This window comes from Oncorhynchus kisutch, unplaced genomic scaffold, assembly GCF_002021735.2.
Source record: "Oncorhynchus kisutch isolate 150728-3 unplaced genomic scaffold, Okis_V2 scaffold1074, whole genome shotgun sequence".
Taxonomy (NCBI): Eukaryota; Metazoa; Chordata; class Actinopteri; order Salmoniformes; family Salmonidae; genus Oncorhynchus; species Oncorhynchus kisutch.
In genome coordinates this window covers 66,606-81,919 of record NW_022263019.1, presented here as the reverse complement: position 1 = coordinate 81,919, position 15,314 = coordinate 66,606, and the positions used below count along the sequence as shown (strand labels likewise).

At 41.1% G+C, this 15,314-nt stretch overlaps 1 protein-coding gene and 1 long non-coding RNA gene across 3 annotated transcripts; both read right to left on the bottom strand.

The window, feature by feature from the left end:
- Positions 1-656: 656 nt before the first annotated feature.
- Positions 657-14,323, bottom strand: LOC116364443 (cytochrome P450 2K1-like). 2 transcript variants are annotated; one of them, XM_031817565.1, is made up of 9 exons: positions 13,923-14,237; positions 12,075-12,237; positions 10,345-10,494; positions 9,998-10,158; positions 8,705-8,884; positions 5,074-5,215; positions 3,515-3,699; positions 1,355-1,523; positions 657-1,242 (listed from the first exon to the last, which is right to left on the bottom strand). In XM_031817565.1, the coding sequence occupies exons 1-9, from the start codon at positions 14,124-14,126 to the stop codon at positions 1,055-1,057; spliced, it is 1,542 nt and encodes a 513-aa protein (XP_031673425.1). In that variant the 5' UTR covers positions 14,127-14,237; the 3' UTR covers positions 657-1,054. The 2 variants fall into 2 exon arrangements, with proteins under 2 accessions (XP_031673425.1, XP_031673426.1); XM_031817566.1 differs by having other exon boundaries at positions 666-1,242; positions 1,355-1,496; positions 13,923-14,323.
- Positions 9,050-9,991, bottom strand: LOC116364444 (uncharacterized). The gene is made up of 2 exons (XR_004207996.1): positions 9,688-9,991; positions 9,050-9,275 (listed from the first exon to the last, which is right to left on the bottom strand). It is a non-coding gene; the product is annotated as an uncharacterized LOC116364444 (long non-coding RNA).
- Positions 14,324-15,314: the final 991 nt, after the last annotated feature.

Sequence of the window (15,314 nt, the reverse complement as noted above, 5' to 3'; positions counted from 1 at the left end):
TTAATAGGCACTGTTAGAACAGGATAACACCCTGTTTTATTAGGCACTGTTAGAACAGGATAAGACCCTGTTTTAATAGGCATTGTTAGAACAGGATAACACCCTGTTTTAATAGGCCCTGTTAGAACAGGATAACACCCTGTTTTAATAGGCACTGTTAGAACAGGATAACACCCTGTTTTAATAGGCACTGTTAGAACAGGATAACACCCTGTTTTATTAGGCACTGTTAGAACAGGATAAGACCCTGTTTTAATAGGCCCTGTTAGAACAGGATAAGACCCTGTTTTAATAGGCCCTGTTAGAACAGGATAACACCCTGTTTTAATAGGCCCTGTTAGAACAGGATAAGACCCTGTTTTAATAGGCACTGTTAGAACAGGATAACACCCTGTTTTAATAGGCACTGTTAGAACAGGATAACACCCTGTTTTAATAGGCACTGTTAGAACAGGATAAGACCCTGTTTTAATAGGCACTGTTAGAACAGGATAACACCCTGTTTTAATAGGCCCTGTTAGAACAGGATAAGACCCTGTTTTAATAGGCACTGTTAGAACAGGATAAGACCCTGATTTAATAGGCACTGTTAGAACAGGATAAGACCCTGATTTAATGACCCATGGAACTTACAATGCAATGATTGAAACGAAGGAGAAGCTTTATAAACTTTGTTGCTTTATTCTTAACAGGAATATCTTATTAACAGACAGGCGGATGCAACTACCCTCAGAACGTGTTGGACTGCGTCCCAATACTCTTAGCAATACTTGCAATTTAGCAATACTGCAGACCGATGATGAAAATGAAGTAAAATAGACCTCACTCTATAAAAATATGTTCCACTACCGTAGTCTTCAGTGTAATTAAATGTAAAAGATATTGGAAGTAGCCTATGAACCGATCATAAACTAAATATAATAATGTTTGTGTGTCGCGCAAGCTCATTTCTAGGATAATGTTTTATAATTGTACATTTAATGTGTAGTGATTTTGATGCATTTTAGCTTTTTTGATTGAGTTTTTGCCCCACCAATATTTTCATGTTCAAATCTCAGACCCGGCTCACAGCACACAGCTGGTGAGGTGAAGGGTGGAGGGTGAACCCCGGTAATGGTGTGAGATCCAGATCATCCTCTGTTACTCCAGGAGGAGGAGAGAAACGAAAGCGCTGCAGGAGGGAGGTGAAGAAGAAGAAGAGCTCCATCCTGGCCAGACCCTCCCCCAGACACACCCTACGACCTGCGAGAGAGACCAAATATACAGAAAATAGCATGAAGTCTGTCCAAAAGGCAACCTGAATTGATCTACTTCTTGCAATTAAACAATTTGTTATATAATGAAGTTAATCTACCTGCAGAGAAGGCCATGAAGGCGTCCCTCTTGACAAATCCTCCCTGCTCATCCAGAAAGTGTGAGGGGTTAAAGGTGTGGGGGCTCTCCCATTCGCTATCATCCTGTAGGACCGACGTCAGTAGAGGAATCACAGACGTCCCCTGCAGTAAGGGTGGAGCATAGGACCCCTTATTTTCAGAGTAAAAGTGATGAAACGTTGTTTAATAGGAATGGATTGAAACTTCAGGCAGAAATATATACTTATGGCATGCCCATACTCCAATATTTCACAATAATGTGTTGTGCTCTGGATGCCGTCTTTTTGCATTTTGCATGGACAGAAATGGTTTGAGAACATTCCAAGATTTGAAAGATACATACAACTCCTTTTTTCTATATTTACTACTAAAGTCAGCTATGCTGCTACAGAGTCCCCTGGGAAACCCAACTACCAAACCTTCCAGTGATAGATTTATAAATACACTATCTGGGCTCCCAAATGAACTGATCTCTATAATATATAAACAACTTTTGGAAAGCTGATATTCTGAGCTAGCCATTTAAACAGTATGTTCCACAGATCTAATTCAATCTGAACAATCATTTAACTGGAACAGTTATGGTATGGTGAAGATCCGGACTGTGCCCTCTGTTCCATGCCAGCCAACCTCAGGCACATTCTCACGGGGTGTAAAACAAGCCTCACCCAAGGACGCTACACTTGGCGTCACAACCAAGTCCTTAAAAACCTTGCGTCCGCCCTGGAGGACAAGCGAGCTGCCACCAACTCCCTACCATCCCAGCAGCATCACACCCCTTACGGACAAACTTTGTCCGCGAAGGGGCTAAACCACCGAAGCGCGGCTCGACACCATTAGAGCGAGACCAGCTGCGCTTGGCCCGCGACTGGAAAATGCTAGCTGACATTGGCCGGCAACTTGTGTTTCCTCCGGAGATCGCAACCACCACCCTAAGACCTGACATGGTGCTCTGGTCCCGTTCGCTCAAGATGGTCTTCATCATTGAGCTCACAGTACCCTGGGAGGACTCAGTAGATGAGGCTTATGAGCGAAAGCATCTGCGCTATGCCGATCTAGCTGCCGAAGCACGGCATCATGGCTGGAACACAGAAGTCCAACCAGTGGAGGTGGGCTGCAGAGGTTTTGTGGCAACATCTACAACCAGACTGCTTAGAGACCTTGGAATTAAGGGCCAGAGCCAGCGTTCGGCAATCAAAGCTGTATCGGAGGCGGCAGAAGGCAGCAGTCAGTGGCTCTGGATGAAGAGGAAAGACCCCAGCTGGGCCCCGAAGTGAGAGGGCCAGGAGGTATGCGGTCAACAATGCTTGACTCAGGGAGGAGGACGCCCCTGCCATGCATAGTCCCATGGGATGTTGGCTATCATCAACAAGGCAACTCCTATGACTAATTGGGAATGGGACGCAAGCGTAGGATTGATCACCCTGTCGCTGGCCGCCTTTGGGGAGGGTGTATAGTGTGAAAGGCCGAAACACCCTAGGAACCAAAGGTACACTACTGACGATGTGCTCCCCAAATTTCACCAGGCTCACTGTTCATTAACTCTTGGAAGTGCTTGCACAAAGGATAGTAACATCTCATCCTGTGTTCTTGGAATCTAGATGTCACGTATACTCCCTCTCCGGCGCACTAGGTCACCAGGCAGCTCATTATTATACACACACACCTGTCACCATCATTACGTGCACCAGCACCTCAGACTCACCTGGACGCCATCACCTGCCTGATTACCTTCCATATATTACTCCCTTTGGTTCCTTCCCAGGCGTTATTGTTTCTGTTTCTGTTTCATGTCTGTGTATTGTTTGTTCTTGTTTTGTATTATGTTTAGTTTATTGATTAAATTATTCACTCCCTGATCTTGCTTCCTGACTCCCAGCTCACATGTTACAATAGAAAAATATGACCTTGGCATCCTGTAATCCCAACCATACATTTATACAGGTGGGTGGGAGGCATGGTTTCCAGGTGGAGAAGGAGGATGCGGGGTTGGATAGGGACTGAAGGGGGGAATGGATTGGGCTTCTATTTGAATGCATTTCTTTTATTGTTTTTGAACCTGTAACTTCCCTTCAGGAAAAAATACAATTTGAAGTTGGTCACAAAATAAACACAGAGATTTGGATATCCAGGTATCTGACCTTTTTGATGAAATATCCCTGGAAGGTGACATCTCGGCTGGTGGTGTGAGGGACGGCCATGGGTGTAATGCTGGCCAGTCTCTGGGTCTCATGGATCACTGCATCAGTGTAGGGCAGGTTCTTCCTGTCCTCTACCAAGGTTTGACGACTTCCTATAACCCTGCTGATCTCCTCCTGGACCTGATCTGAGACAGAAAGGAGGGAGGGTTGGAGTTAATACAGTGAAATGTACACTGAGTAGACAAAACATTAAGAACACCTGCTCTTCTTTCCATGACAGACTGACCAGGTGAAAGCTATGATCTCTTACTGTCTCTTGTTAAATCCACTTCAATCAGTGTAAATGAAGGGGAGGAGACAGGTTAAAAATGGAGTTTTAAGCCTGAATACAATTTAGACTTTATTTAACCAGTTAAGAACAAATTCTTATATACAATGACGGCCTACCAAAAGGCCTCCTGAAGGGACAGGGATTAAAAAGAAGTTAAATATAAATAGGACAACACCACGACGAGAGAACACAACACTACATAAAGAGAGACCTAAGACAACACAGCATGGTAGCAGCACATAACATGGTACTAACATTATTGGGCAGACAACAGCACAAAGGGCAAGGTAGAGACAACAACACATCACACAGAGCAGCCACTGTCAGTAAGACTGTCCATGATTGAGTCTTTGAATGAAGAGATTGAGATAAAACTGTCCAGTTTGAGTGTTTGTTGCAGCTCGTTCCAGTCGCAGCTCGTTCCAGTCGCAGCTAGCTGCAGCGAACTGATAAGATTATCGACCCAGGAATGTATGCGCTTTGGGGACCTTCAACAGAATGTGACTGGCAGAATGGGTGTTGTATGTGGAGGATGACGGCTGCAGTAGTTCTCAGATAGGGGGAGTGAGGCCTAAGAGGGTTTTATAAATAAGCGTCAACCAGTGGGTCTTGCGACATGGATTGTGTATGTGTGCCATTCAGAGGGTGAATGGGCAAGACAAAAGATTTAAGTGCCTTTGAACGGGGTATGGTGAAGGTGCCAAGCGCATCGGTATGTGTCAAGAACTGCAACGCAGCTGGGTTTTTCACACTCAACAGTTTCCAGTTTGTATCAAGAATAGTCCACCGCCCAAAGGACATCCAGCCAACTTGACAACTGTCAAAAGCATTGGATTCAACATGGGCCAGCATCTCTGGAATGCTTTCGAAACCTTCTACAGTCCATGCTCCAACGAATTGAGGCTGTTCTGAGGAAGATGTTCCTCAGTTAACGTTTAACCTTCATTAACCAAGCCATCCTTATCTAGTTTCATAATATATTCTTCAATCTGGCTCTTTGCCAATGTTTATAACACACTGAGTGCTTTACTGTTTAATGTCTGTGTGTCACAGGTGGCACATTAATTGGGGAGGACGGGCTCATAATAATGGCTGGAATGGAATCGAACACATGGTTTCCATATTTTTGATACCACTCCATTCCATCCATTATTATGAGCCGTCCTCCCCTTAGCAGCCTCCTGTGGTGTGTGTGCGTTCATGTGTTTGTGTTTATATCAATCCTTACCCTGTATATGGGGGTACTTGGCCATTAGCAGCAGACCCCAGCGCAGGGTTGTCCCGGTGGTGTCGGTACCAGCACCAAACAGGTTACCAACACTAAATACCAGGTTGTCGTCATGGTAGAAAGAATCCATATTGTCAGATTCCTAACAGAAACAGACGCTCAGATGACATGAGTTATGTACAGTCAGTCTTTCCTCAACTCTTAGCCAAGAGAAACTGACATGCATAGTATTGATATTAGCCCTCTGATTACAATGAAGAGATAAATGTGTCATGCTGTTCTGGGCAGATTAAGTTGGCCCTTATTTTGACTGGACAATAATTAAGATAAGATCAAACTAGAGCTTGCTTTGTGGAGAGTGGTGCTTCTACACCTGCATTGCTTGCTGTTTTATGCTGGGTTTCTTTACAGCACTTTGACATCAGCTGATGTAAGAAGGGCTTTATAAATACATTTGATTGAAAAAAAGCAGAGCATCTATTTATCACGGACAGTCCTCTTCAAATCTTTACAATCATTGAATCAATATGTTCTGACCATGAGAGTTTACAATCTAATGTAACACCAAGTAATTTAATATCCTCAGCCACACCATTGATTACCAGATTCAGCTGAGGTCCAGAACATAGGGAATGATTTTTATCAATACAATGCTTCATTTTGGATATGTTCAGGACCAGTTTATTACTGGCCACCCATTTTCAAACTGACTGCATCTCTTTGTTTAGTGTTGCAGTGATTTCACTAGCTGTGATTGCTGACGGGTTGATTCATCAGCATACATGGGCACACAGGCTCTGTTTAATGCCAGTGGCAGGTCATTGGTAAAATAGAAAAGAGTAGAGGGCCAAGAGAGCTGCCATGCAGTACACCACAATTTACATGTCTAACATTAGAGAAGCTTCCATTAAAGAAACCCCCCTTTGGTTCTATTAGATAGATTGCCATATTGTGGATTCAGAGCTGAGGTTGAAAAGCCATAACACATAGGATTATTCAACACGTTATGGTCACTAATATTAAAGGCTGCACTGAAATCTTTTTATTATACATTTCTTTAAACCAATCATCAGTCATCTGTGCCAGTGCATGTTCAGTGGCCTTCTCTATAAGCATTCTGAAAGTCTTAATTTGTTTACAGAGAAATAGCATTGTATTTGGTCAAACACCATTTTTTCCAACAGTTTACTAAAAGCTGGCAGTAAGATGATAGGTTGGCTGTTAGAACCAGGCCTGAGGACAAACACTTATCTAGGCTCAGATTAAAGGCATGACAGTTGTCAATGCAAGGAGGTTTGTCATTATTGATCGACAATCATTTCTTCACCTCACCTTCAGCCAGTCAGATGTGCAGCCAGACTTATTAGCCACTTCTTTTGCCCCATCTCTATCAACTATACAGTTATTCAATTCCTCATCAATCCATGGAGCCAGTTTCTTAAAAGGTACATGCTTATCAATAACTAGAAGAAGCAATTTCATAAATGCCTCAAGTGCAGCGTCTGGATGCTCCTTATTAATCACATGAGACCAACAAATATTTTTTAACATCATCCACATAAGAGTCACAGCAAAATGTGACTTCTTTTTTTCTTCTTAAAACTGCATAATTGATTAAGGGCTTGTAAGTGCATTTCACTGTAAGGTCTACACCGGTTGTATTCGGCATGTGACAAATACAATTTAATTTGAATTGAAAATCGTTTGTATGATCTCATACACTATTTTAGTCCCATCTTTGATTATTATTAACCATGACGGCATACCCCGGCCAAACCCTAACAATGCTGGCCCAATTGTACGTCGCCCTATGGGTCTCCAATCAAGGCCAGTTGTGAAACAGCCTGGAATCGAACCAGGGTCGGTAGTGATGCCTCTAGCACTGAGATGCAGTGCCTTAGACCTCTGCGCCACTCAGGAGCCCCCATCAAGAATTTCACACACATTATCTGGATACTGACAGTTAGAACTCGGTGGCCTATAGGAGCTACACTAAAATAGGCTTTAGAGGAGGCAGGTGAACCTGCAACCACAACACTTTAATAACACGAGATCCTCTATAAGCATTACAGGGATATGGCTCTGAATATGTACAGCAACAACTCCCCCATATGCATTCCTGTGTCTTCTGTAGATGTTATATCATTGTATTGCTAATGATGTATCAAATGAATTATCGATGTGAGTCTCATAAATGGCTAATATATGAATATATATCTGATGTTAGCAAGTTATTAATTGTATTAACCTTATTTCTAAGGCTACATATATTAAAACGTCTTATGGGCAGGTGGGACGGTAGTTACATCACAAATGGTCCTTTTGTTCGATAATGTCCTTTATATCAATAAAAACTCAGTTTAGCTGGCACGCTTCAGTCAATAATCCACCCAGTTTCCCTCCATCAAAATGCATACAAAATGAATCCCAAACATTACTAATAAATTTTCCAAACAGTCAAACAACGTTTATAATCAAACCTTAGGTACCCTAATATGTAAATAAACAATAACATTTAAGACGGAGAATCGTTATTGTCTTTACCGGAGAAAAATACCAAAGAACGCGCTCTCTTCCACACGCTTGGAAACACTATAGCGAAATGGGAGCCACCTAGAAAAAATACAATTTCTGGCTCATTTTTCCAAAAACCCAGCATGAAACTCTTTCTAAAGACTTGACATCTAGTGGAAGCCCTAGGAACTGCAATCTGGGAGGATTTATAATAAAATTGATAGCCATTGAAAATAGTGGTAGGCTGAATTTCTTTTTTTTGGGATGGTTTGTCCTCGGGGTGTCGCCTGCCATATCAGTTCTGTTATACACAGACATAATTTGAACAGTTTTAGAAACTTTAGAGTGTTTTCTATTCAAATGTACGAATAGAATTATATGGTTAATATAATATGGGCTATTTTTAGCCCTTTCCTGGGTAGCTTATCAGAGAGACACAATATGGAAAACAACAAAAAAGCAACATAACAGATAATCAACACATTATTTTAAATCAGCCTGAGGAACTGTTTCAGTGTTTGAGTCTGACTTTACATGTGATTCTACTGATACAGAGAACTAGTTAGATCCTCCCTCAGCTGGCATTCAGTCAAACTGGTTGAATCAACATTTTCCACATAATTTTAATTAAATTATGTTGAATCGACGTCGAATAGATGTTGAATTGACTTCTGTGCCCAGTGGGATGTTAGTGTTGGACAACTGAAGTTAGTTGTGATTTTCAGCAGTAAAGTGAACCACAAGGTGGTGTAATAAGTCATATAAACCCGGCAGTTTGGTTCCTGGATACTGATTATCCGAATGTCTTGGTAACTTAGACAATATACCACTAGTGTGGCGCAAAATTACTTATTTACTGTTCTAATTATGTTGGTATCAAGTTTATAACACCAGCAAGGCACCTCTGGGTTTTGTGGAATATGGCCAATATACAAGGACTGTATACAGGCACTGCACTTCGCGTCATGCAGTGCCTCAGCTGTGGTAAATTAACCAGATACCACACCCCCTCTGACCTTATTGATTAATTCTATTCTGTATAGTCATACTGAGCAATATTAATGCAACACTTTGTTATGAATGACTGAGATGCAGATTCCGCATGAAGTCTTCATACCTCCAGGGTCTGCTTTCGGACGAGGAACGAGTCCACAAAGCCTCTACACATGTGACGGTTCAGAGTCTCCTTCAGGCCCCTCGCCAGCTCTGTCACCTCCATCTTCATATCAGCAACATTCTTTTTCAGATGTGTCAGGTTGTTTATCCACGGACCCAACCAGGGAAACATGTTGTACATCTACACAGAGATTCAGGTAGAATACGCATAAAACCATATTATATTAATTATAACACACCACAACTATGATTAGATCATTAAATACAAATGTGATGCACATAAATATGTAATTATTAGTTGTGAGCACCAATAGTGATATTCAATATTATTTGATATCGATATGAGCAAGGCATATTGTAATGTCAGTTTATTATTTTTACTATTCTGTAAAAAGAACACATTACTTTTCCTGCATACACAAAACCCTCAAATTAAATTTAGCATATTTAATTAATTGCCTGTTGATGGTCCTATAATATAGGCCTCCCTAACTAACCAGTATGAATACAATATTATAATACTAGAATATTCACGCCTGGCCCAACGGACAATCTGCTAACAGTTGTCTGAACTTCAAAGAGCCATGGAAGTGAACAGAAAAGTGAACATACACAGGTGCAATATATTTTATGCAAACTGATACGATATGGAATCACAAAAATGGTACTGATATTGATATAATTTTGTATATCGGTGCCCATCACTAGTTATTATGTAACCATATTATATTTAATAATTACAATGATATAATTAATTGTACAAAATATTTTAGCAATTTAGCAGACGCTCTTATCCAGAGCGATTCACAGTTAGTGCGTTCATCTTAAGATAGCTTGGTGGGACAATCACATGTCACAGACATAGTAAGTGCACTTTTCTCAAAGTAGTTTTGAGGAAAAAGTCAGCAAAGTCAGAGCTAGAAACCTGTTGTTCAGGAACTTTTTTGAGGGGGTGGGGGGCGAGGAGGGGTTTATTTAAGATACTTTTTGAGGAGATGGAGTTTCAGGTGTTTTCGGAAGTTGGGCAGGGACTCTGCTGTCCTAGCTTCAGGGGGAAGCTGGTTCCACCATTGGTGTGCCAGGACAAAGAGCTTGGACTGGGCTATGAGGATTTTATTTGATATGTTATACGTATACATCATGAATATTGTATATAATTTATATAATAAAACATTTTAATTTGCAAGAATTCATAACAGGTGTTCTGTTTCCTTGTTTTATTGATTGCACTGAGACAGACATTAATTACTCAGAAAAAACAGTAAAAACAAAATGGTCTGAATAAGCAGACTACCTGAATTGATGCAGAACCTATAAGGTGAACATTCTCATTGGTCCTGTTCACCATGCCTGTGAATAGTGGGTCAGTGTATTCAAACCTGCTGCCGTAGACAATGGCCGAGATTATGTTGGAGGCGGCATAAAGCACAGGCTGTGCTGTGTCAAATGCCTTACCTGTAATAGACAAAACATCTAATTAATTACAAAATAAGCTTTCCAGAACCCACACGATCACTTAGCTATTTACTAATAAAGTGGTTAAAAATAGCCAGATTTTTAACCAGGCAATTAAGCCTAGGCATCCCCTATAAATACATCATACTACTTCTACAACTAGTGAAAAGATACTGATTCTCTTACCCTCATGTTTTTCCAACACTTCAATCAGGTAGGGGATTTCCTCTAAGATTTTCTCCTCACTCCCTTTCTTGCCCATCCCAAAGTTTCTAAGGTTTGTCAGGGCAAAGCGCCTCATCTCTTTCCATGAGTCTCCATTGGCAAACAGAATCCCTGTAGAGAACGTAGTTTGTTTCCATGACAATTCAAAGTGTAATATTAATAAATAATATTTACTATAATATGCCATTTAATAATGATCATGTACACATATATATATATATATATATGATCCAGAGATACTTTGGCAGATTATGTATATACATATATGTATGTGTGTGTGTACATGATCATTATCATGTACACACATGGTGAATGCAGAGATCAGGCTGTCATCCTCTGCAAATAATATAAATGTCTAAAATAGTTACAGATGATCATGACCAGAAAGGATGCAGAGATACTTTGGCAGATATATATACATAATCTGCCAAAGTATCTCTGCATCCTTTCTGGTCATGATCATCTGTAACTATTTTAGACATTTATATTATTTGCAGAGGATGACAGCCTGATCTCTGCATTCACCATTCTAGCCTGATCTCTGCATTCACCATTCTAGTCTGATCTCTGCATTCACCATTCTAGTCTGATATCTGCATTCACCATTCTAGTCTGATATCTGCATTCACCATTCTAGTCTGATCTCTGCATTCACCATTCTAGCCTGATCTCTGCATTCACCATTCTAGCCTGATCTCTGCATTCACACTTCTAGCCTGATCTTTACATTCACCATTCTAGCCTGATCTCTGCATTCACCATTCTAGCCTGATCTCTGCATTCACCATTCTAGCCTGATTTCTGCATTCACCATTCTAGCCTGATCGTTACATTCACCATTCTAGCCTGATCTCTGCATTCACCATTCTAGCCTGATCTCTGCATTCACCATTCTAGCCTGACCTCTGCATTCACCATTCTAGCCTGACCTCTGCATTCACCATTCTAGCCTGACCTCTGCATTCACCATTCTAGCCTGACCTCTGCATTCACCATTCTAGCCTGACCTCTGCATTCACCATTCTAGCCTGACCTCTGCATTCACCATTCTAGCCTGACCTCTGCATTCACCATTCTAGTCTGATCTTTACATTCACCATTCTAGTCTCAAATGTCAGAAATTAGTGGTATTATTAAAAATTAACTTGTCAGCTATTGGATCACTTTCAACCAATCAGAGGACAGCCTAATTCAAACACAGTATTTGGCAACATTGTTTGTAAACCCAACCACTGTTTCTGCGAGGGCACTGATTGGACCAGACATTTTCTGGCTTATTCCAAAAGCCAATCTATTGGATAAAGGGCAGGCTGATATACATGCAGTAAAACAGAATGGTGAATGCAGCAATCAGACTTGTTCCACCAGGCTAGAATAAGACTTTCAACAGATTGTAATGCATTTAATTTCCAACTCATCTCAAAGTGTCTGAAATTGATTGTGTATCTCAATAAAGTGTATTTAAAGTAACTGTTAGGTGAAAATCTCTCTTTAAAAGTTCATAATTTGTTAACTCGTACCCACAATGTTGTTGACTCATCCTATACTCATATTTGTGGCCAACACATACATTGGAGAACAAACTGTTTTAGCTTATTCATAGACTGCTTCAGATTAAGGAAATCAATAAGACAGGTGAACTATCCCTTTAAGAATAGGACATAGCCAGCAGAAGAGTAAAATGTCATTACCATGTCCTTGGTTGAAATCATAGAACACAGGAGTGATGTCCCTGTCCCCAAAGTCCTCTGCCTGGTTGACCAGCGCCTGCTTGACCGTCTTGTATCCTGCCAGAACAATCACTTTCTTGGGTCCAAAATGAACCGTGAAGATGGAACCATATTTTTTGGAGAGCTGGACAGAAAGTATACATAAAGTACACCATAGACTCAGTTATGTCTCGTAATGATCTCTGACTAAGCACATAACTGGACATATCATACAGCTTGTTTAACATGTTTCAGTCAAGAAATAGCGTGAAGACAGTGGTTTACAGTTGATGTCAGACCTACGTTCAAATACCAGTCAATGTAATTGAAGTACTTACAAACAATTAGTATTTAGACAAAGTTTTTTATTGGAAATACATTTGGAAAGTATTGGTGTCGAGCTCCCACTCCCAATGTCACCGGTCTACTAATCACTGGTCCTGGCAACCCATCTTTATGCACACCTGGCAACCCATCTTTATTCACACCTGGCAACCCATCTTTATGCACACCTGGCAACCCATCTTTATGCACACCTGGCAACCCATCTTTTTTCACACCTGGCAACCCATCTTTATTCACACCTGGCAACCCATCTTTATGCACACCTGGCAACCCATCTTTATTCACACCTGGCAACCCATCTTTATGCACACCTGGCAACCCATCTTTATTCACACCTGGCAACCCATCTTTATGCACACCTGGCAACCCATCATTATGTACACATGGCAACCCATCATTATGCACACCTGGCAACCATCATTATGCACACATGGCAACCATCATTATGTACACCTGGCAACCATCTTTATGCACACCTGGCAACCATCATTGTGCACAACTGGCAACCATCATTATGCACACCTGGCAACCCATCATTATGCACACCTGGCAACCCATCATTATGCACACCTGGCAACCATCATTATGCACACCTGGCAACCATCATTATGCACACCTGGCAACCATCATTATGCACACCTGGCAACCATCATTACGCACACATGGCAACCCATCTTTATGCACACATGGCAACCATCATTATGCACACCTGCGACTCATCAGTCACACCTGGACTTCATTACTCCCTTGATTACCTACCCTTTAAAAAGCATTATTTTATAATCCGTCATCAGATAGTATTGTTTGTCTGGTCATGTCATTAACTGCACCGGTCATTAACTGCACCTATGTTACAAGTGGCATGTATTTACAACTACTTGTTATTTTTATTTGATGTAGTTGTTTTTGGCTGTGTATTACAAAATACTCAAACACAAAATGTCAAATACTTAAGTACACTATGTATTTGAACCCAGGTCTGTTATAACAAGATCCCTGAAGGGATATTCCAGGGTGCATCTCGGCGCCGAAGACGTGGATGTCGATTATGGCAGCCCCCCGCACCTCTCTGATTCAGAGGGGTTGTGTTAAATGCGGAAGACACATTTCAGTTGAATGAGTTCAGTTGTACAAATGACCAGGTATCCCCCTTTACTTTCAATATTCTAAAGTGGCCTCCTCTCTTTCCTTGCAACACATTGGTCACTGTCACAAAGTATTTTGTCCATAGCCTGGTTCCCAACAAAAAACATCTGGGACCAGGCTACTTGGGCAGGACATATATATCTATTGAAATACACTACAGAATAGAACACTAAACAACATTAACCAGCTAAAAGCATGTACAATGTGCCAGAGTTCATTCATCAGTTTGCTTACTGAACTTTTCAAACCTGATGAAACAGCAAAAAAACTATATAAGTGAGATAAAACAGATCAAATCAACATGTTTTGTTCTGAAAGCAAAGGATGACTTCATCTTACCTCGCAGAGAGTGCAGTAGGGCTTCTTGAGGTCCAGCTGGAGCATGTTACCAAGCAGGGGCAGCGGCCTCGGTCCTGGAGGCTCCTTCCCCTGTTCCTCAGAGCTGGAACCAGAGGAGCGGAGGTAGAGGACCAGTAGAAACAGCACAGTACCCAGCAGTGTCACTGTGCTTGATGTCTGTAGAAGACCTTCTATAAGAGACATCTTCAGACTGAGCTCATACACCTTATACTGGGCAAAAAATACAACACATCAATGCTCCGTTATGGAACAAGTGTGTGTGCTCAGAGAACTTCCACGACAACAGAACTCCAATGAATGCTATTTGTATAACCTCCCCACACCACCCTATTGGAGCAAGATGAGAAGAGGGAGGGTACAACCTCAGAGGAGGAGCTAAACAATGCAACTCCAGCAGGTCTGTCTTTATATAATTGTGAAACTCACATGATCTCACCTGCAGGTCATTGACAAACTCTCCATATGATTTGTGTCCTGGTCTTTCCAAAAAAGGTAATACATCGAAAGGCATTTATACGCCCGGCGAAATGGAATTAGGCTGATAGACCAGATGAACACATGTAAACTTGATTGCATCACCAAAGGGATGGTGAGGGTTACATAGATAGAATGAGGTTAAATCTAATCATATTTGGGATTTGATTGTGTTACTAAAGATCTTCAGAAATCCCCCTCCGTTGTCTATATACTTTGAAAACTCTATAAATATCATATAAAACGATAATAAATTACTGATTGACACATATTTACATCTCCAATCATATATAATAACTTTTTAGACACTTGAAGGTGTTCCACATTTGATGTTTTATTTGTTTAGTGTGAGTCAATGATGATCAGGTAAATGGTCTGGTAAAACTATCTTCAGTGCAGATGCCATTAATAAGTACAAATTCACAGCGCCGACTCGTCCAAGTAGGAGATGAAAGGCTGCCAGATTTGATCAAATGTTGATAATTTATTGTTCAGAATATATCTAATTCTTTCTAAGTGTACAGTGTTTGCCAATTCACTGAGCCATAATTTGGTAGAGGGCACTTCCCTCCTTTTCCAAAACAACAAGATTCGTTTTTTTTGCCGAAATGAGACCGTAAGAGATGAGTTGTTTTGGGGGGTTGGTTAATCCGTTTAGGGACTCAGACACTCCCAGGATTATCAGAAGAGGGTCTGGGTCTATTGAAGTCTCCAAAAATTCAGAGAGGATCCCAAAAATTCCACACCAATAACCATGCAAGCTAGAGCATAGGGCAAAGCAGTGGAGTAGTGTACCCTGCGTAGCCTATCATTTATCACACAAAGGGGATGTATCAGGAAATATCCTATGCAGTTTAGTTTTGGAATAGTGTAATTGGTGTAATACCTTGAATTGTA